Source organism: Coregonus lavaretus (genome assembly GCF_964263955.1).
Source record: "Coregonus lavaretus genome assembly, chromosome: 7".
Taxonomy (NCBI): domain Eukaryota; kingdom Metazoa; phylum Chordata; class Actinopteri; order Salmoniformes; family Salmonidae; genus Coregonus; species Coregonus lavaretus.
In genome coordinates, this window is record NC_139994.1 from 40,137,791 (window position 1) to 40,160,652 (window position 22,862).

Genomic DNA, 22,862 nt, shown 5'->3' on the forward strand with positions numbered 1-22,862 from the left:
CATATTATGCTGGGCTTGCAAATTTGACCAATCACGCACTAGGCCTATTACCGCATAAAACAGTCAAATCATCCCAATATTACCACATTTAACTGTCAGGTCACCGCACTACAAAAAGAGGGCTCTCAATTTTAACCAATCAACATACTTTTGCCGCATAAAATGGTTCAATCAAGCAACACGCCAACAAACATTTTCCCTCGTCATCGCATTTTCGTGACAAGTTGGACAAAATCATCGCAAATTGCCATGCAAAATGTCATTATTGCTGCATCAAAATCAAGCATTTTGGCCCGCAACTATCACAAAAACTCTGCGAAATCCTGGAGGGACTGAATAGTCTTTACAACATAAACCCACGAATAGTCTATAAACTAACAGTATTACATTATATACTGTTGTGAAATGCAGTAAGCTACAAATATGAACATAGCCGCCAAAATGGCTTCAACGCGCCTTTGCATAGATTCTACAAGTATCTGGAACTCTATTGGAGGGATATGACACCATTCTTTGTGAGAAATTCCATCATTTGGTGTTTTGTTGATGTTGGTTGGAAAACGCTGTCTCGGTCACCGCTCCAGAATCTCCCATAAGTGTTCAATTGGGTTGAGATCTGGTGACTGAGACACACACACACACCCTTTAAACCTCCTAACCTCCTATGCCCCTTTGAGAATCCTCTTTCAAAGTCACTGAGATCTCTGGGAAATCGTCAATTGGTAGAGCATGGCGCTTGTAACGCCAGGGTAGTGGGTTCGATCCCCGGGACCACCCATACGTAAAAATGTATGCACACATGACTGTAAGTCGCTTTGGATAAAAGCGTCTGCTAAATGGCATATTATATTATATTATATTATTATGTCAGGCTTGAAAATCTGTTCAGCCATTTTGGCTCAGTGACTCACAACCCAAACTTGACTCAACTGGTTTCAAGTGTCCAAGAGACGTCATGTGATCTCCTACTGTCATCTAGTGGACAAACTGGGAATCAGACAGAGGATATATATTTACATCAATGGATAGGTAGAGACTTCAGCTTTCTCCTCATAGGTATATCACTCTTGTAAGACAAATAAATTAAGGTATGGCACGTTGCACAAGCCCTGCGCTTTTAAAATGGCTGTGTTCCTATGGGAGTTGGCGCATGTTTAGAGCGGCACCATTAGGTAAAATATCAGACTTTTTTTTTTCTTTATACATTTGTATTTATTTATGTTGGAACAGTAATTGGTGACGTCTTTTATTTCAAACATGCACTTTCAAATCTCTTATATATGTACATAGTGTACAGTTTGCCACTACTCTCCTGCACTGAAAAAAAAAAAAAAAAAAACTGCCTCCTCAGTTTCTTTGAAACTTTACCTTTTCTACTTTTAATTTGCTCTGTGCTTACTCCATAATTTTACTATCTTTCAGGAGCATTGTCAACGGGACCTTCTCCGAGATCAAGGAGACCATGTTTGCTCACATGCCATCTCTCCAACTCCTGTGAGTCAATGACACTTGTACTATACATGAATATACAAACGAGACATGACTACCGGTATGTGTGTCCATGGGAATGGGTAGGGGTTTAACCAGTTAGGAAATCGTCAACCCTGTTGCTTTAATTGGCACTTTCACTGTTACTTTATTTGGCATTTTTCTTAACTTGATCTCTTGAGATGGTAAAACATGATTTTATTAAGTTGAACATGTGCTCTTATGACAGAATATAAAATGTAGGTAAAATAAATTGTTATTTTAACTGTCAACTATTTTGCCAAAGCCAAGACATGAATGTTGTTCTTACTATATTCTACCTTACACAAAACTATTCACATAGTTTTTGTGTGTTTTTATTACTTCTTAACCATTTAATTACCTTAACGTTTAAACAATCACTGGACATTATAGGCAGAAGTTTTTGTCAGAAAGTGGTTGCTCATGTTTAGAACTACATTAACGTGACATTCAATGTTTGACTTGTCTATTTGAACATATAGAGAATGTGCCTTAGTGGAGTGCTCAGTGCTGAATTTGAAGTTGAGCATACCCAGCAAACAGGGGACGTCCTGAGGACATTTGGCGACATTCCCATTAGGTCCCTTAAGGGTTTCGGCATGACGTTATCCCACCGTTCTGAGAACATTTTAAGAACGTTGTGTGATGGTCCCAAGGGAACATTCTCTGGGGGACCTTTGTCTAGTTCCCTGTAAGTTCCTAGGACATCACTGAGGACCATATCAGGACCTTTTTAGGACGTTCTCAGGATGTTCATTTTACTAGTCCTTAGACGTCGAGTGATGGTCCCAAGGGAACGTTGTCTGGGGGACCTTTTCCTAGTTCCCGGGTGTGTCCCGGGGACGACCCCTAGGACTTTTCTTGGGACATGGTGTCATGGTCCCCTGGAGGTTTTGTCTAGTTCCCGGTTTGTCCCGGGGATGTCCCAGAGGATGTTTTTTTGGACATTCTTGGGAAGTTGTGTCATGATCCCCTGAAGCTCCCCTGATTGTCCTAGGTGTCCCAAACCATTATACACTATATATACAAAAGTATGTGGACACCCCTTGAAATGAGTGGATAAAAATCGTCTGTCCTCGGTTGCAACACTCACTACCAAGTTCCAAACTGCCTCTGGAAGCAACGTCAGCACAATAACTGTTTGTCGGGAGCTTCATGAAATGGGTTTCCATGGCCGAGCAGCCGCACACCACCCTTAGATCACCATGCGCAATGCCAAGCATCGGCTGGAGTGGTGTAAAGCTCACCGCCATTGGACTCTGGAGCAGTGGAAACGCATTCTCTGGAGTGATGAATCACGCTTCACCATCTGGCAGTCCGACGGACGAATCTGGGTTTGGCGGATGCCAGGAGAACGCTACCTTTGTGGCAACAGTTTGGGGAAGGCCCTTTCCTGTTTCAGCATGACAATGCCCCTGTGCACAAGGCGAGGTCCATACAGAAATGGTTTGTCGAGATCGGTGTGGAAGAACTTGACTGGCCTGCACAGAGCCCTGACCTCAACCCCATCGAACACCTTTGGGATGAATTGGGATGTCGACTGCGAGCCAGGCCTAATCACCAAACATCAGTTTCCGACCTCACTAATGATCTTGTGGCTGAATGGAAGCAAGTCCCTGCAGCAATGTTCCAACATCTAGTGGAAAGCTTTCCCAGAAGTGGAGGCTGTTATAGCAGCAAAGGGGAGACCAACTCCATATTAATGCCCATGATTTTGGAATGAGATGTTCGACTAGCAGGTGTCCACATACTTTTGGTCATGTAGTGTAAATAAAGTAATAAAATGGCATCAGGGTTTTAAGGTAAGTGATACGCTGTTCAGCTAAAAAAGTGTAAAACCTTTAAACAATTACATTGTTATTGCATTTGACATGAGCACTTAGTACTGACTTTTCAATATGACCCCACCTGGGATTTTAATTCAAAATTTCTGGATTTGGAGTATGCTGCTTTTTCTGCTGTGCCACAAAGTCTGTAGAATTTCAGGAGTCCCCTAATCATGTATTACCTATAATACATCTCTGCACTTAACAAAAGAGTGCCGTCTGCACTGCTATTTTCATTATCAGTTAATCTGACTACTCTTTCATTTATTTCATTTATTTGAGGTAGTTTTTTTTTGTATAGTTGTCTAATGTTGGTGGGGCATATTATTCTGATTTAATGTTACTCCTGAATCACTATGATAAATATAATACACTGCTCAAAAAAATAAAGGGAACACTTAAACAACACAATGTAACTCCAAGTCAATCACACTTCTGTGAAATCAAACTGTCCACTTAGGAAGCAACACTGATTGACAATACATTTCACATGCTGTTGTGCAGATGGAATAGACAACAGGTGGAAATTATAGGCAATTAGCAAGACACACCCAATAAAGGACTGGTTTTGCAGGTGGTGACCACAGACCACTTCTCAGTTCCTATGCTTCCTGGCTGATGTTTTGGTCACTTTTGAATGCTGGCGGTGCTTTCACTCTAGTGGTAGCATGAGTCGGAGTCTACAACCCACACAAGTGGCTCAGGTAGTGCAGCTCATCCAGGATGGCACATCAATGCGACCTGTGGCAAGAAGGTTTGCTGTGTCTGTCAGCGTAGTGTCCAGAGCATGGAGGCGCTACCAGGAGACATGCCAGTACATCAGGAGACGTGGAGGAGGCCGTAGGAGGGCAACAACCCAGCAGCAGGACTGCTACCTCCACCTTTGTGCAAGGGGGAGCAGCAGGAGCACTGCCAGAGCCCTGCAAAATGACCTCCAGCGGGCCACAAATGTGCATGTGTCTGCTCAAACGGTCAGAAACAGACTCCATGAGGGTGGTATGAGGGCCCGACGTCCACAGGTGGGGGTTGTGCTTACAGCCCAACACCGTGCAGGACGTGTGGCATTTGCCAGAGAACACCAAGATTGGCAAATTCGCCACTGGCGCCCTGTGCTCTTCACAGATGAAAGCAGGTTCACACTGAGCACATGTGACAGACGTGACAGAGTCTGGAGACGCCGTGGAGAACGTTCTGCTGCCTGCAACATACTCCAGCATGACCGGTTTGGCAGTGGGTCAGTCATGGTGTGGGGTGGCATTTATTTGGGGGGCCGCACAGCCCTCCATGTGCTCGCCAGAGGTAGCCTGACTGCCATTAGGTACCGAGATGAGATCCTCAGACCCCTTGTGAGACCATATGCTGGTGCGGTTGGCCCTGGGTTCCTCATAATGCAAGACATTGCTAGACCTCATGTGGCTGGAGTGTGTCAGCAGTTCCTGCAAGAGGAAGGCATTGATGCTATGGACTGGCCCGCCCGTTCCCCAGACCTGAATCCAATTGAGCACATCTGGGACATCATGTCTCGCTCCATCCAGGTGGCGGATGCTTTAGTCCAGGTCTGGGAGGAGATCCCTCAGGAGACCATCCGCCACCTCATCAGGAGCATGCCCAGGCGTTGTAGGGAGGTCATACAGGCACGTGGAGGCCACACACACTACTGAGCCTCATTTTGACTTGTTTTAAGGACATTACATCAAAGTTGGATCAGCCTGTAGTGTGGTTTTCCACTTTAATTTTGAGGGTGACTCCAAATCCAGACCTCAATGGGTTGATACATTTGATTTCCATTGATAATTTTTGTGTGATTTTGTTGTCAGCACATTCAACTATGTAAAGAAAAAAGTATTTAATAAGATGATTTCATTCATTCAGATCTAGGATGTGTTATTTTAGTGTTCCCTTAATTTTTTTGAGCAGTGTAGTTTCTGTTGAGTGTTATTATTATTTTTCTCCCAATTTCGTGATATCCAATTACGATCTTCTCTCATCGCTGCAACTACCCAACGGGCTCAGAAGAGGCGAAGGTCGAGTCATGCATCCTCCGAAACATGACCCGCCAAACCTTCTTATCACCCGCTCACTTAACCCGGAAGCCAGCCGCAACAATGTGTCGGAGGAAACACCGTTCAACTGATGACCAAAGTCAGCGTGCTAGACGCCCGGCCTGCCACAAGAAGTTGCTAGAGCGCGATGAGCCAAGTAAACCCTCCCCTAACCCGGACAACGCTGGGCCAATTGTGCACCGCCCTAAGGGACTCCCGGTCACGGCCAGGCTGTAATGACGCCGCAACACTGCGATGCAGTGCCTTAGACCGCTGCGCCACTCGGGAGGCCTGTTGAGTATATTTTTAACAGAGCTGAGATTTACTTTGAAGTGCGAAGTGCAGGAATAGGCCTACAGGCAATGTTCCCTCAATTGCTTTTTGGCAATGAGCAAATGTCAGGTCTGCTGAGTGTAAACTTGAACATTGTGGAAATTCTGTGCAACTTCCGGCGCGTCTTTACTGTGAGCACTGTACCCGCTTTAAGTTACAGTTTTAACAGTGGCCAAATAGGCTACTGTGGCCATTTGATAATAATGTAGGCCTACCAGAGTGGCCTACCATCAAAAACAATGGAGAAAAATTTATCCCATAATATTTTTACATGGAAATAGCTGTTCGATCATTCAGCCTACAGTAGCAGCAAATGTGTGGTGTTCAATGTACCCTACCAGTCAAACGTTTGGACACACCTACTCATTCAAGGGTTTTTCTTTAGTTTTACTATTTTTTACATTGTAGAATAATAGTGAAGACATCTAAACTATGAAATAACACATCATGTAGTAACCCAAAAAGTGTTAAACAAATCTAAATATACAGTGGGGAAAAAAGTATTTAGTCAGCCACCAATTGTGCAAGTTCTCCAACTTAAAAAGATGAGAGAGGCCTGTCATTTTCATCATAGGTACACGTCAACTATGACAGACAAATTGAGAAAAAAAAAATCCAGAAAATCACATTGTAGGATTTTTAATGAATTTATTTGCAAATTATGGTGGAAAATAAGTATTTGGTCACCTACAAACAAGCAAGATGTCTGGCTCTCACAGACCTGTAACTTCTTCTTTAAGAGGCTCCTCTGTCCTCCACTCGTTACCTGTATTAATGGCACCTGTTTGAACTTGTTATCAGTATAAAAGACACCTGTCCACAACCTCAAACAGTCACACTCCAAACTCCACTATGGCCAAGACCAAAGAGCTGTCAAAGGACACCAGAAACAAAATTGTAGACCTGCACCAGGCTGGGAAGACTGAATCTGCAATAGGTAAGCAGCTTGGTTTGAAGAAATCAACTGTGGGAGCAATTATTAGGAAATGGAAGACATACAAGACCACTGATAATCTCCCTCGATCTGGGGCTCCACGCAAGATCTCACCCTGTGGGGTCAAAATGATCACAAGAACAGTGAGCAAAAATCCCAGAACCACACGGGGGACCTAGTGAATGACCTGCAGAGAGCTGGGACCAAAGTAACAAAGCCTACCATCAGTAACACACTACGCCGCCAGGGACTCAAATCCTGCAGTGCCAGACGTGTCCCCCTGCTTAAGCCAGTACATGTCCAGGCCCCGTCTGAAGTTTGCTAGAGTGCATTTGGATGATCCAGAAGAGGATTGGGAGAATGTCATATGGTCAGATGAAACCAAAATATAACTTTTTGGTAAAAACTCAACTCGTCATGTTTGGAGGACAAAGAATGCTGAGTTGCATCCAAAGAACACCATACCTACTGTGAAGTATGGGGGTGGAAACATCATGATTTGGGGCTGTTTTTCTGCAAAGGGACCAGGACGACTGATCCCGTGTAAAGGAAGGAATGAATGGGGCCATGTATCGTGAGATTTTGAGTGAAAACCTCCTTCCATCAGCAAGGGCATTGAAGATGAAACGTGGCTGGGTCTTTCAGCATGACAATGATCCCAAACACACCGCCCGGGCAACGAAGGAGTGGCTTCGTAAGAAGCATTTCAAGGTCCTGGAGTGGCCTAGCCAGTCTCCAGATCTCAACCCCATAGAAAATCTTTGGAGGGAGTTGAAAGTCCGTGTTGCCCAGCGACAGCCCCAAAACATCACTGCTCTAGAGGAGATCTGCATGGAGGAATGGGCCAAAATACCAGCAACAGTGTGTGAAAACCTTGTGAAGACTTACAGAAAACGTTTGACCTGTGTCATTGCCAACAAAGGGTATATAACAAAGTATTGAGAAACTTTTGTTATTGACCAAATACTTATTTTCCACCATAATTTGCAAATAAATTCATTAAAAATCCTACAATGTGATTTTCTGGATTATTTTTTCTCATTTTGTCTGTCATAGTTGACGTGTACCTATGATGAAAATTACAGGCCTCTCTCATCTTTTTAAGTGGGAGAACTTGCACAATTGGTGGCTGACTAAATACTTTTTTCCCCCACTGTATTTTATATTTGAGATTCTTCAAATAGCCACCATTTGCCTTGATAACAGCTTTGCACACTCTTGGCATTGCCTCAACCAGCTTCATAAGATAGTCACATGGAATGCATTTCATTTAACAGGTGTGCCTTCTTAAAAGTTAATTTGTGGAATTTCTTTCCTTAATGCATAGCCAACCAGTTGTGACAAGGTAGGGGGGGTATACAGAAGATAGCCCTATTTGGTAAAAGACCAAGTCCATATTATGGCAAGAACAGCTCAAATAAGCAAAGAGAAATGACAGTCCATCATTACTTGACGTGACTTTACATGAAGGTCAGTCAATACGGAACATTTCAAGAACTTTTAAAGTTTCTTCAAGTGCAGTCGCAAAAAACATCAAGCGCTATGATGAAACTGGCTCTCATGAGGTCCGCCACAGGAATGGAAGACCCAGAGTTACCTCTGCTGCAGAGGATACGTTCGTTAGAGTTACCAGCCTCAGAAATTGCAGACCAAATAAATGCTTCACAGAGTTCAAGTCGCAGACACATCTCAACATCAACTGTTCAAAGTAAACTGTGTGAATCAGGCCTTCATGGTCGAATTGCTGCAAAGAAACCACTACTAAAGGACACCAATAAGAAGAAGAATAGACCGCTTGGGCCAAGAAACACGAGCAATGGACATTAGGCCGGTGGAAATTTGTCCTTTGGTATGGAGTTAAAATTGGAGATTTTTGGTTCCAAACACCGTGTCTTTGTGAGACGCGGTGTTGGTGAACGGATTATATCCGCATTTGTAGTTCCCACCGTAAAGCATGGAGGAGGAGGTGTTATGGTGTGGGGGTGCTTTGCTGGTGACACTATCTGTGATTTATTTAGAATTCAAGGCACACTTAACCAGCATGGCTACCATAGCATTCTGCAGTGATACGCCATCCTATCTGGTTTGTGCTTAGTGGGACTATCATTTGTTTTTCAACAGGACAATGACCCAACACACCTCCAGGCTGTGTAAGGGTTATTTTACCAAGAAGGAGAGTGATGGAGTGCTGCATCAGATGAACTGGCCTCCACAAACCCAATTGAGATGGTTTGGGATGAGTCGGACGGCAGAGTGAAGGAAAAGCAGCCAACAAGTGCTAAGCATATGTGGGAACTCCTTCAAGACTGTTCAAGACCTGCATTCCAGGTGAAGCTGGTTGAGAGAATGCCAAGTGTTCAAAGCTGTCATCAAGGCAAAGGGTGGCTATTTGAAGAATCTCAAATATAAAATATATTTTGATTTGTTTAACACTTTTTTTGTTACTACATGAGTCCATATGTGTTATTTCATAGTTTTGATGTCTTCACTATTATTCTACAATGTAGAAAATAGTAAAACAAATTAAGAAAAACCCTTTAATGCGTAGGTGTGTCCAAACTTTTGAATGGTACTGTAGGTCTACATTCCATGACACTTTAAAAAAAAAAACATGCAGGACTTGACATTAACCTGTTTATCCACTTGTCCTTCAGACAAAAAGGTGACTGAAAATGTTGTGTTGTTTAAGGCAAGAAAACACTTTTCAAAATACAAATCATTATTATTCCCATACCATTATTACAGAGAATCAGACAAATTATGCTACCCTCTGCCTACTGGTTACTTAGATTATTCAAGGCCATCTCAAAATACAACAGTGCCCCTTTAAGACATAAAACAAAGCTCTTTACCTTACTCGCTTTTCAAAGATGGCTAGAAATGCACACATTTTATGCTCTTGTAGGAAGCAACCACTCCCCCATTGTTGACTAGAAATTAGCTATAACTGTGCTAATAACTCACTAACTAGGAAAGAATATGAACAAATGTGCACAGGTGGCTACATGCAGCTCTCGCTTTGATCTCAAAACAAGCACATCTACTCGCGACCGCATATGCTGTAAACACAGTCCAGTTCAAAGTGAATGGCACAGATCCATATATGGCAATGGCTATTTGCATATACAGTGCATTCGGAAAGTATTCAGACCCCTTCACTCTTTCCACATTTTGTTACTTTACAGCCTTATTCTAAAATTGATTAAATTGTTTTTTCCCCCTCATCAAACATAAAATCCCATAATGACGAAGCAAAAACAGGTTTTTAGAAGTTTCTAACAAATAAAAAACTGAAATATTACATTTACATAAGTATTCAGACCAAACTCAGTAGTTTGTTGAAGCACCTTTGGCAGCGATTACAGATTTGAGTCGTCTTGGGTATGACGCTACAAGCTTGGCACACCTGTATTTGGGGAGTTTCTCACATTCTTCTCTGCAGATCCTCTCAAGCTCTGTCAGGTTGGATGGGGAGCGTCGCTGCACAGCTATTTTCAGGTCTCTCCAGAGATGTTTGATCGGGTTCAAGTTTGGGCTCTGGCTTGGCCACTCAAGGACATTCAGAGACTTGTCCCGAAGCCACTCCTGCATTGTCTTGGCTGTGTGCTTAGGATTGTTGTCATGTTGGAAGGTTAACCTTCACCCCAGTCTGAGGTCCTGAGCATTCTGGAGAAGGTTTTCATCAAGGATCTCTTTGTACTTTGCTCAATTAATCTTTCCCTCAAGCCTGACTATTGTCCCCTTCCCTGCCGCTGAAAAACATTCCCACAGCATGATGCTGCCACCACAGTGCTTCACCATAGGGATGGTATTGGCCAGGTGATGAGCGGTGCCTGGTTTCCTCCAGACATGACACTTCGCATTCAGGCCAAAGCGTTCAATCTCATCAGACCAGAGAATCTTGTTTTTCATGGTCTGAGAGTCCTTTAGGTGGCTTTTGGCAAACTCCAAAGGGGTTGTCATGTGCCTTTTACTGAGGAGTGGCTTCCGTCTGGCCACTCTACCATAAAGGAAAATGCAAATAGTCCGGGTAGCCATTTGATTGCATGTTCATGGGTCTTATGGTTTGGGGGTAGAAGCTGTTAAGAAGCCTTTTGGACCTAGACTTGGTGCTCCGGTACCGCTTGCCGTGCGGTGGCAGAGAGAACAGTCTATGACTAGGGTGGCTGGAGTCTTTGACACTTTTTAGGACCTTCCTCTGACACTGCCTGGTATAGAGGTCCTGGATGGCAGGAAGCTTGGCCCCAGTGATGTACTGGGCCGTACGTACTACCCTCTGTAGTGCCTTGCGGTCGGAGGCCGAGCAGTTGCCATACCAGGCAGTGATGCAACCAGTCAGGATGCTCTCGATGGTGCAGCTGTAGAACATTTTGAGTATCTGAGGACACATGCGAAATCTTTTCAGTTTCCTGAGTGGGATTAGGCTTTGTCGTGCCTTCTTCACTGTCTTGGTGTTTGGACCATGATAGTTTGTTGGTGATGTGGACACCAAGGAACTTGAAACTCTCAACCTGCTCTTCTACAGCCCCATCGATGAGAATGGGGGCATGCTCTGTCCTCTTTTTCCTGTAGTCCACAATCATCTCCTTTGTCTTGATCACGTTGAGGGAGAGGTTGTTATCCTGGCACCACACGGCCAGGTCTCTGACCTCCTCCCTAAGGCTGTCTCATCGTTGTCCGCTATCAGGCCTACCAATCAATCAATCAAATGTTATTTATAAAGCCCTTTTTACATCAGCAGATGTCACAAAGTGCTATACAGAAACCCAGCCTAAAACCCCAAAACAGCAAGCAATGCAGATGTAGAAGCACGGTGGCTAGGAAAAACTCCCTAAAAGGCAGAAACCTAGGAAGAAACCTAGAGAGGAACCAGGCTCTGAGGGGTGGCCAGTCCCCTTTTGGCTGTGCCGGGTGGAGATTATAACAGTACATGGCCATTAAGGCCAGATTTTTCTACAAGATGTTCAAACGTTCGTAGATGACCAGCAGGGTCAAATAATAATCACAGTGGTTGTAGAGGTTGCAACAGGTCAGTACATCAGGAGTAAATGTCACTTGATTTTTTATAGCCGGGCATTTAGAGGTTGAAATAGCATGTGCGGTAGAGAGAGAGAGTTGAAAACAGCAGGTCTGGGACAAGGTAGCACGTCCAGTGAACAGGTTGGGGTTCCATAGCCGCAGGCAAAATAGTGGAAACTGGAGCAGCAGCATGACCAGGTGGACTGGGGACAGCAAGGAGTCATCAGGCCAGGTAGTCCTGAGGCATGGTCATAGGGCTCAGGTCCTCCGGGATGGGAGGGAGAGAGGGAGAGCGAGAGAATTAGAGGGATCATACTTACATTCACACAGGACACCGGATAAGACAGGAGAATAACACCAGATATAACAGACTGACCCTAGCCCCCTGGCACATAGACTATTGCAGTATAGATATTGGAGGCTGAGACGGGGGGTTCGGGAAACACTGTGGCCCTGTCCGACGATACCCCCAGACAGGGCCAACCAGGCAGGATATAACCCCACCCACTTTGCCAAAGCACAGCCCCCACACCACTAGAGGGATATCAACAGACCACCAACCTACTACCCTGAGACAAGGCTGAGTATAGCCCACGAAGATTTCCTCCACTGCACGAGCCCGAGGGAGTGACAAACCAGACAGGAAGATCACGTCAGTGACTCAACCCATTCAAGTGATGCACCCCTCCTAGGGATGGCATGGAAAGCACCAGTAAGCCAGTGACTCAGCCCCCGTAATAGGGTCAGAGGCAGAGAATCCCAATGGAGAGACAGGAACCGACCAGGCAGAGACAGCAAGGGCGGTTTGTTGCTCCAGTGCCTTTCCGTTCACCTGGGCCAGACTACACTCAATCATAGGACCTACTGAAGAGATGAGTCTTCAGTAAAGACTTAAAGGTTCTCTCACATGGATAGGCAGACCATTCCATAAAAATGTAGCTCTATAGGAGAAGGCCCTGCCTCCAGCTGTTTGCTTAGAAATTCTTGGGACAATAAGGAGGTCTGCGTCTTGTGACGTGTAGGTATGTACGGCAGGACCAAATCGGAGAGATAGGTAGGAGCAAGCCCATGTAATGCTTTGTAGGTTAGCAGTAAAACCTTGAAATCAGCCCTACCTTTAACAGGAAGCCAGCACTGGAGTAATATGATCACATTTTTTAGTTAAAGTTATAGTCAAGATTCTAGTTTATTTAGTGCTTTTTCCGGGTAGCCGGAGAGTAGAGCATTGCAGTAGTCTAATCTAGAAGTGACAAAAGCATGGATGAGCTTTTCTGCATCACTTTTGGACAAAAAGTTTTTCTTTGTTTCTTGGGACCTAGAACTAGCATCTCTGTTTTGTCCGAGTTTAAAAGTAAAACATTTGCCACCATCCACTTCCTTATGTGTGAAACACATGCTTCCAGGGTAGGCCATTTTGGGGCTTCACCATGTTTCATCGAAATGTAGAGCTGTGTGTCGTCTGCATAGCAATGAAAGTTAACATTGTGTTTCCGAATGACATCACCAAGAGTTAAAATATATAGTGAAAACAATAGTGGTCCTAAAACGGAACCTTGAGGAACCCCCGAAACGTACAATTGATTTGTCAGAGGACAAACCATCCACAGAGACGAATTGATATCTTTCCAACAGATAAGATCTAAACCAGGCAAGAACTTGTCCGTGTAGACCAATTAGGGTTTCTAATCTCTCCAAGAGAATGTGGTGATCGATGGTGTCAAAAGCAGCACTAAGGTCTAGGAGCACGAGTACAGATGCAGAGCCTTGGTCTGACGCCATTAAAAGGTCCTTTACCACCTTCACGAGTGCGATCTCAGTGCTATGATGGGGTCTAAAACCAGACTGAAGCATTTCGTATACATTTTTTGTCTTCAGGAAGGCAGTGAGTTGCTGCACAACAGCTTTTTCAAAAAAATGTGAGAGGAATGGGAGATTCGATATAGGCCGATAGTTTTTTTAACATTATCTGGGTCAAGGTTTGGCTTTTTCAAGAGAGGCTTTATTACTGACACTTTTAGTGAGTTTGGTACACATCCAGTGGATAGGGAGCCATTTATTATGTTCAACATAGGAGGGCCAAGCACAGGAAGTAGCTCTTTCAGTAGTTTAGTTGGAGTAGGGTCCAGTATGCAGCTTGAAGGTTTAGAGGCAATTACTATTTTCATGAATGTGTCAAGAGATATAGGATAAAAAAAACTTGAGTGTCTCCATTGATCCTAGGTCCTGGCAGTTTTGTGCAGACTCAGGACAGCTGAGCTTTGGAGAAATATGCAGATTCAAAGAGGAGTCCGTAATTTGCTTTCTAATGATCATGATCTTTTCGTCGAAGAAGTTCATGAATTCATCACTGCTGAAGTGAAAGGCATCCTCTATTGGGGAATGCTGCTTTTAGTTAGCTTTGCAACAGTATCAAATATACATTTTGGATTGTTCTTATTCTCCTCAATTAGGTTGGAAAAATAGGATGATCGAGCAGCAGTGAGGTCTCTTCGATATTGCTCTGTATTTTCTTTCCAAGCTAGTAGGAAGACTTCCAGTTTGGTGGAGCGCCATTTCGTTCCAATTTTCTGGAGGCTTGCTTCAGGGCTCAGGTATTTTCTGTATACCAGGGAGCTAGTTTCTTGTGACAAATGTTTTTATGTTTTTAGGGGTGCGACTGCATCTAGGGTATTACGCAAGATTAAATTTAGATCCTCAGTTAGGTCGTTAACTGATTTTTGTACTCCGACATCCTTGAGTAAGTGGAGGGAGTCTGGAAGGGCCTCTAGGAATCTTTGGGTTGTCCGAGAATTCATAGCACGGCTTTTGATGATCCTTGGTTGGGGTCTGAGCAGATTATTTGTTGCGATTGCAAACGTAATAAGATGGTGGTTCGATAGTCCAGGGTTATGAGGAAAAACATTTAGATCCACAATATTTATTCCACGGGACAATACTAGATCCAGGGTATGACTCTGGCAATGAGTAGGTCTGGAGACATGCTGGACAAAACCCACTGAGTCGATGATGGCTCCGAAAGCCTTTTGGAGTGGGTCTGTGGACTTTTCCATGTTAATATTAAAGTCACCAGAAATCTGAATATTATCTGCCATGACTACAAGGTCCGATAGGAATTCAGGGAACTCAGTGAGGAACTCTGTATATGGCCCAGGAGGCCTGTAAACAGTAGCTATAAAAAGTGATTGAATAGGCTGCATAGATTTCATAACTAGAAGCTCAAAAGACGAAAACGCAGTCATTTTTTGCTATCGTAAATGTTAGCAACACCTCCGCCTTTGCGGGATGCGCGGAGGATAGGGTCACTAGTGTAACCAGGAGGAGAGGCCTCATTTAACACAGTAAATTCATCAGACTTAAGCCATGTTTCAGTCAGGCCAATCACATGAAGATTAGGATCAGTGATTAGTTCATTGACCATAACTGCCTTGGAAGTGAGGGATCTAACATTAAGTAGCCCTATTTTGAAATGTGAGATATCACAACCTCTTTCAATAATGACAGGAATGGAGGAGGTCTTAATTCCAGTGAGATTGCTAAGGCAAACACCTCCATGTTTAGTTTTGCTCAACTTAGATCGAGGCACAGACACGGTCTCAATGGGGATAGCTGAGCTGACTACACTGACTGTGCTAGTGGTAGACTCCACTAAGCTGGCAGGCTGGCTAAAAGCCTGCTGCCTGGCCTGCACCCTGTCTCATTGTGGAGCTAGAGGAGTTAGAGCCCTGTCTATGTTGGTAGATAAGATGAGAGCACCCCTCCAGCTAGGATGTAGTCCGTCACTCCTCAGCAGGCCAGACTTGGTCCTGTTTGTGGGTGAGTCCCAGAAAGAGGGCCAATTATCTATAAATTCTATATTTTGGGAGGGGCAGAAAACAGTTTTCAACCAGCAATTGAGTTGTGAGACTGCTGTAGAGCTCATCACTCGCCCTAACTGGAAGGGGGTCAGAGACAATTACTCGATGCCGACACATCTTTCTAGCTAATTTACACGCTGAAGCTATGTTGCTCTTGGTGACCTCTGACTGTTTCATCCTAACATCGTTGGTGCCGACATGGATAACAATATCCCTATATTCTCTACACTCGCCAGTTTTTGCCTTAGCCAGCACCATCCTCAGATTATCCTTTACGTCGGTAGCTTTGCCCCCTGGTAAACAGTGTATGATCACTGGATGATTATTTTGAAGTCTAATATTGCGGGTAATGGAGTCGCCAATGACTAGGGTTTTCAATTTGTCCGAGCTAATGTTGGGAGGCTTCGGTGGCTCAGACCCCGTAACGGGTGGAGGAGAGACCTGAGAAGGCTTGGCCTCTGACTTCGACTCGTTGCTTAATGGGGAGAACCGGTTGAAAGTTTCTGTCGTCTTAATGAGCGACACCAGTTGAGCATGCCTATAGCATTTCTTTCCAGAAGCCTTGAGAAAATTGTCCGGCTGCGGGGACTGTGCGAGGGGATTTATACTACTATATGTACTTACTGGTGACACAGATGCTGTTTCATCCTTTCCAACACTTACATTGCCCTTGCCTAACAATTGCAGCACAGCTATCCTCACCATAAGGCGATAGTTCTCCTGTATATTATGAGTACAGCGACTGCAATTAGATGGCATAGTGTTAATGTTACTACTTAGCTTCGGCTGGTGGAGGTCCTGTAGAACCATGTCCAGATAAAGCGTCCAGGGTGAAAAAGTTGAATGAAAAAAGTTGAGCGAGTAAAAAAATATAAAAATCACTAAGACGTTGGTAAAATGTGTTAAATAAAGATAGATTAAACGGTTTTAAAAAATTAAAAACCGTCAAATTTGGCAGGTAGCCAAGCAGCAACAAACAGCGTAGCACGGAGCCAAGTCCCTGTTGTGTCGTCTGCAAACTTAATGATGGTGTTTGAGTCGTGCCTGGCCATGCAGTCATGGGTGAACAGGGAGTACAGGAGGGGACTGAGCACGCACCACTGAGGGGGCCCCGTGTTGAGGATCAGCGTGGCAGATGTGTTTTTACCTAAATTTACCACCTGGGGGCGGCCCGTCAGGAAGTCCAGGATCCATTTGCAGAGGGAGGTGTTTAGTCCCAAGGTCCTTAGCTTAGTGATGAACTTTGAGGGCACTATGGTGTTGAACGCTGAGCTGTAGTCAATGAATAGCATTCTCACGTACAATTGAAGTCGGAAGTTTACATACACCTTAGCCAAATACATTTAAACTCAGTTTTTCACAATTCCTGACATTTAATCCTAGTAAAAATTCCCTGTCTTATGTCAATTAGGATCACCACTTTATTTTAAGAATGTGAAATGTCAGAATAATAGTACAGAGAATGATTTTTTTCAGCTTTAATTTCTTTCATCACATTCCCAGTGGGTCAGAAGTTTACATACACTCAATTAGTATTTTGTAGCATTGCCTTTAAATTGTTTAACTTGGGTCAAACGTTTCGGGTAGCCTTCCACAAGCTTCCCACAATAAATTGGGTGAATTTTGGCCCATTCCTCCTGACAGAGCTGGTGTAACTGAGTCAGGTTTGTAGGCCTCCTTGCTCACACACGCTTTTTCAGTTCTGCCCACAACTTTTCTATAGGATTGAGGTCAGGGCTTTGTGATGGCCACTCCAATACCTTGACTTTGTTGTCCTTAAGCCATTTTGCCACAACTTTGGAAGTATGCTTGGGGTTATTGTCCATTTGGAAGACCCATTTGCGACCAAGCTTTAACTTCCTGACTAATGTCTTGAGATGTTGCTTCAATATATCCACATAATTTTCCTACCTCATGATGCCATCTATTTTGTGAAGTGCACCAGTCCCTCCTGCAGCAAAGCACCCCCACTGCATGATGTTGGGATGGTGCAATTATCCCCTTTTTCCTCCAAACATAATGATGGTCATTATGGCCAAACAGTTATATTTTTGTTTCATCAGACCAGAGGACATTTCTCCAAAAAGTACGATCTTTGTCCCCATGTACAGTTGCAAACCGTAGTCTGGCTTTTTAATGGTGGTTTTGGAGCAGTGGCTTCTTCCTTGCTGAGCGGCCTTTCAGGTTATGTCGATATAGGACTCGTTTTACTGTGGATATAGATACTTTTGTACCTGTTTCCTCCAGCATCTTCACAAGGTCCTTTGCTGTTGTTCTGGGATTGATTTGCACTTTTCGCACCAAAGTACGTTCATCTCTAGGAGACAGAACGTCTCTTTCCTGAGCGGTTTGATGGCTGCGTGGTCCCATGGTGTTTATACTTGCGTACTATTGTTTGTACAGATGAATGTGGTACCTTCAGTTGTTTGGAAATTGCTCCCAAGGATGAACCAGACTTGTGGAGGTCTACAAATGTTTTTCTGAGGTTTTGGCTGATTTCTTTTGATTTTCCCATGATGTCAAGCAAAGAGGCACTGAGTTTGAAGGTAGGCCTTGAAATACATCCACAGGTACACCTCCAATTGACTCAAATTATGTCAATTGGCCTATCAGAAGCTTCTAAAGCCATGACATAATTTTCTGGAATTTTCCAAGCTGTTTAAAGGCACAGTCAACTTAGTGTATGTAAACTCCTGACCCACTGGAATTGTGATACAGTGAATTATAAGTGAAATAATCTGTCTGTAAAGAATTGTTGGAAAAATTACTTGTGTCATGCACAAAGTAGATGTCCTAACTGACTTGCCAAAACTATAGTTTGTTAACAAGACATTTGTGGAGTGGTTGAAAGACTAGTTTTTATGACTCCAACCTAAGTGTATGTAAACTTCCGACTTCAACTGTTGGTGTTCCTTTTGTCTAGGTCGGAAAGGGCAGTGTGGAGTGGAATAGAGATTGCATCTTCTGTGGATCTGTTGGGGCGGTATGCAAATTAGAGTGGGTCTAGGGTTTCTGGGATAATGGTGTTTATGTGAGCCATGACCAGCCTGTGGGACCTTATATAGACAAGTGTGTGCCTTTCCAAATCATGTCCAATCAATTGCATTTACCACAGGTGGACTCCAATCAAGTTGTAGAAACATAAAGTATTATCAATGGAAACAGGATGCACCTGAGCTCCATTTCTAGTCTCATAGTAAAGGGTCTGAATACTTATGTAAATAAGGTATTTCTGTTTTAGATATTTAAAACATTTGCAAACATTTCTAAAAACCTGTTTTTACTTTGTCATTATGGGGTATTGTGAGTAGATTGATGAGGAAAAATTGATTATTGATTTAATCCATTTTAGAATAAGGCTGTAACGTAACAAAATGTTGAAAAAGTGAAGGGGTCTGAATACTTTCCGAATGCACTGTAGGCCTACTGCAGCTCTGATTGGTTATGGCTCACCAGTCTGTGTAGAGTACAGGCCTGACTCGTGTCTGTCAATGCAATTTATTCCTACTCCAATGTGCTCTGCCTACAAGAAAATCTCTTGCACAGTTAGTTTTGCATACTAAGTCTTGCATAGTTCGTTTTCTTCCATTATAATACATTGAAAGTGGCTAATTTTGCATTGATTCAAGCACAATTCCCACAGTAGAGCGAAACATTCATAGCGTTAACTAAAGGGGTATAGTAGAAAGTTGAGTGAAGTTTAATATCGTGCTTCTCTGTGCGGGCTGATATTTCTTCAGCGCAGCACTCCGAGGGAACATTGCCTACAGGTGTAATCAGTCATTGGTACAGATATGGTGGCGTAGCAGGAAAATCGGAATGTTGTGAACCAGGAGGTTGTGAGTTCAAATCCCAGGTGAGGATGTGTTAAATAATAATTATTGTATGAATAAACATTCATGTCAAATTGTGTTAAATATGTAAGGTGAAAACACTATGTTAAAAGCACTGTTTGTGTGTGTATCCCTAGCATTTGCCATAAGACAAAGAGCTGTGAATAGATCAGTGGTTCACCAATCAGGGTCTTGATGAACCACGCGCCCTAGATTTATTTTTTGGGGGGGAGAACATTTATTTGAGACCATCAGGTGGCGTCCTCGGGACAAACCGGGAACTAGACAAAAACCTCCAGGGGACCATGACACAACGTCCCAAGAACTTCCTAAAAACGTCCTTGGGACAAATCGGGAACTAGACAAGACGTCCAGGGGACCATGACAAAACGTCCCAAGGATGTCCTAAAAAAGTCCTCTGGGACAAACCGGAAACTAGACAAAACCTCCAGGGGACCATGACACAACATCCCAAGAACGTCCTCGGGGACGTCCCCGGGACCAACCAGGAACTAGACAAAACCTCTAGGGGACCATGACAGAATGCCCTGCCGACTTTAGGCGACCATTTCGTGACGTCCCGGGGATGTCCTAACGACTCATTATTGTTAGCAGGGTATATCCTTATTATGAAAGTGAGGAATACATAATATGGCCACACTATCAGTCTGTGCTCAGTATCTAATTTTAAGGACAGATGCCTTGTTCCAGTGTAAGGTACAGTTGTCCATCCGCAATTTACCTTTTACTGCAAGCATGACATTGATAGTGACCCTCATGTTTATTAGAAAGCTTATCATAGGAAAACTGTACTTTTGACCTCATCTCAGATTACAAGGTCACAAAAAGGGAACATGGAGAGAATTTATTGTCAGCGATATACTGGAGGACAGAGGTAGATTTGTCCTCAAACCTAAACATCCCCACACTGGGGAACACTATGATATTACTATGGTGAGATGACCATCATTTGAGGATACCATTTTGACTTAGTTTTTGATTGCTATTCTTAGAAATGAACTTAACCTTTTCATTACATTATATATCATGTTAAAATATCAGTGATTCTACATGTGAATGTTTGTCAATGATGTGTGAGATTAAATGTTATGATATAAGGAATTATAATAAATAATAATTATACATTTGCTTTTTAAACTACAATGTCTTTCTATATTTGCACTTGTGTTCAAAGTAACTAACTGTTTATATATTTGTATCATAGACTTCTTAATTCAAATTCAGTGATGACAATAAGGGACGATGCATTTTCTGGCCTTCCACACCTGGAGTACCTGTAAGTGCCTTTCCGTTCATTCACTCATCTTTAAAATAATTATATACTGAAGCTAATTTTGTTGTTCAAGAAATTTGTTAAAGAGATACTAATGAGTAACTGTATCTCTTTTTTTTCATAGTCAGGATTAATTCTACTATGGATTAGCCCCATGTGATCACACAATCCATTTTCTCTTTTGAAGTGCTGTATATCCTTTGTTATTTAGGTTCATTGAGAGTAATAAGATAGAGACTGTCTCCAAATATTCCTTCAGAGGACTCAGGGACCTGACTCACCTGTAAGTTCAAATAATCATTATTGTCATAAGAGGAAGTTACATTGAACAACTTGATGTTAGATGGTTCCTCACCCTGAAAGTAGTCTATGGGCCAAGATAAACTATAATCCATGGTTTGGTTTAACTACACATTTCAGCTAACTTTAGCTACCGCTAGCTAACAAGCAATGGAAGTGATAGGGGCAACAACACAAAATCATGGCCAAATCAACTGAAATCAACTCTATTTGTGGTTTGACATTACGCGACCTGACAGAATTCAGATAGAAATTTGAGTTATAGATCTATAATCTACATAAACATTGCTTGTTTTGTCACATAAACTGAAATTAGGCAAACATCTTAGATTTTTAACAACCAGTTAAAGGCAGAGCGATTTCTACATAATGCAGTTTTAAAAGTGATTTGGCCATTTACAATCACTTTCATTGATTGTTAGCTGGCGGTGGCTAAAATTAGCTGAAGTTTATAGTGCCTGTTTAAAGAAAACTGAACTATGGATTATAGTATCTCCTTGCCCATAGACTACTTTAATAAGAGTGAGGAACCATCTAACTTCAAGTTGTTGAATCCTGAACTTCTCCTTTAATTGCTGTGAAGAAAATGTATGCTTGGGGATAATGCAGTAGTATTTTAGCCGATATTGTCTTCTTACCAGGGCATTACCAGGGCTACAAGGGCTTACGAGAGCTACATGGATATTTTACCCGAAATGCAACCTAATGGTTGTCCACTTAATTTCCACTTGCGTTTTGTCAGTAGTTTTGTTAGTAAGTGCATACATTTTTCCCACGGGGGGCCAGTATGAAAAATGTATGCACTCACTAATTGTAAGTCGCTCTGGATAAGAGCGTCTGCTAAATGACTAAAATGTCAATTGGATCACTAAAATTGGAGACTAAGGGCTCTATTTTTAGCTTGTCGCAAGGCAGTGCTATTGTCAAACGCAAGTAGGTTGGCCATTTTGGCTTGTTAATGCTGCTGCTGTTATTTTCCAACCATATCGCCAGGGTTGGCAATTTACCGACGAATGTAGGCTAATCTTATTAAAATGTTTGGCTTGCACATGCAATGTAATTTACTATGGTGTAGTGAAATGCGACGGGTAGACTGATAGACTTCCATGTTGAAGCTTAACAAAAATGTGAACTGCAAACATTTCTAACAAATGTAACAAAAAATGGATACTTATCGTTGTTATTACTGTAACACGGCGCATGTACGCGTTGCACTGCCTATGTCCAGAGGCCCATGCTTTTGTGGCACAGTCTGTTTTTTGAGGCACTATCCTATGCACTATGAAAGCCACAGTTCGAGTCCCTGTTGCAGCTCTTTCTTTCTCTCACTACATTTGTGGCAGTTGTGGGATCAGTCCAGTGATCTTAAGCGGTGTTGGGAAAAAGTGTTCTATACATGCTTGAGGCTAAGTGCGCGAGGACACCTCGAGAGACGGTAAATACTGTAACACGCTTTTGCGGCACATTCCGTTAGGCGCTTCCCACTGCACCGAAGGAGGCACGGTTTGAGTCCCCATTGCAGCTCTTTCTTTCTCCCGCTACATCACTATTATAAAGTTACTGTATTTATAAAACGATCAACTAGGATGAACTTCCATGCCGTGCCGTTGAATTGGAGTTTTGACGAATTGGAGTTCATAACCAGATCAGGGGGCAATGGTATCAATTTCAAATGTAAATGGTATAAATATGTATGAAAATTCATTTTCAGACTCGCTGCCCCCCAAAACCTCAATTTGAGAACCACTGGCCTATTAGAACAAATTGTGTTGTTTGTGACAGTGATTTGTATGCTAAAATGTGCTTAAATGTTCCCACGTGCACTCCTAAAACTTGCACTTCTGGTCATTTTCATCAACACACGCTACCCCTCCCTTCTCAACTCAAACATAAGAAGAACATCATAAAATTGCCAACT

The 22,862-nt window shown here is 43.0% G+C and overlaps 1 protein-coding gene across 1 annotated transcript in view; it reads left to right on the forward strand.

Annotated features, from left to right (window-relative positions):
* Positions 1–22,862, forward strand: part of lgi2a (leucine-rich repeat LGI family, member 2a) — a gene marked incomplete at both ends in the record, with an annotated part of 63,211 nt that overhangs the window by 14,565 nt on the left and 25,784 nt on the right. Inside the window, 3 exons of the mRNA XM_084165795.1 lie at positions 1,423–1,494; positions 20,576–20,647; positions 20,856–20,927. Coding sequence (XP_084021921.1) covers positions 1,423–1,494; positions 20,576–20,647; positions 20,856–20,927 — 216 coding nt within the window. The remainder of the gene's footprint in view (positions 1–1,422; positions 1,495–20,575; positions 20,648–20,855; positions 20,928–22,862) is intronic.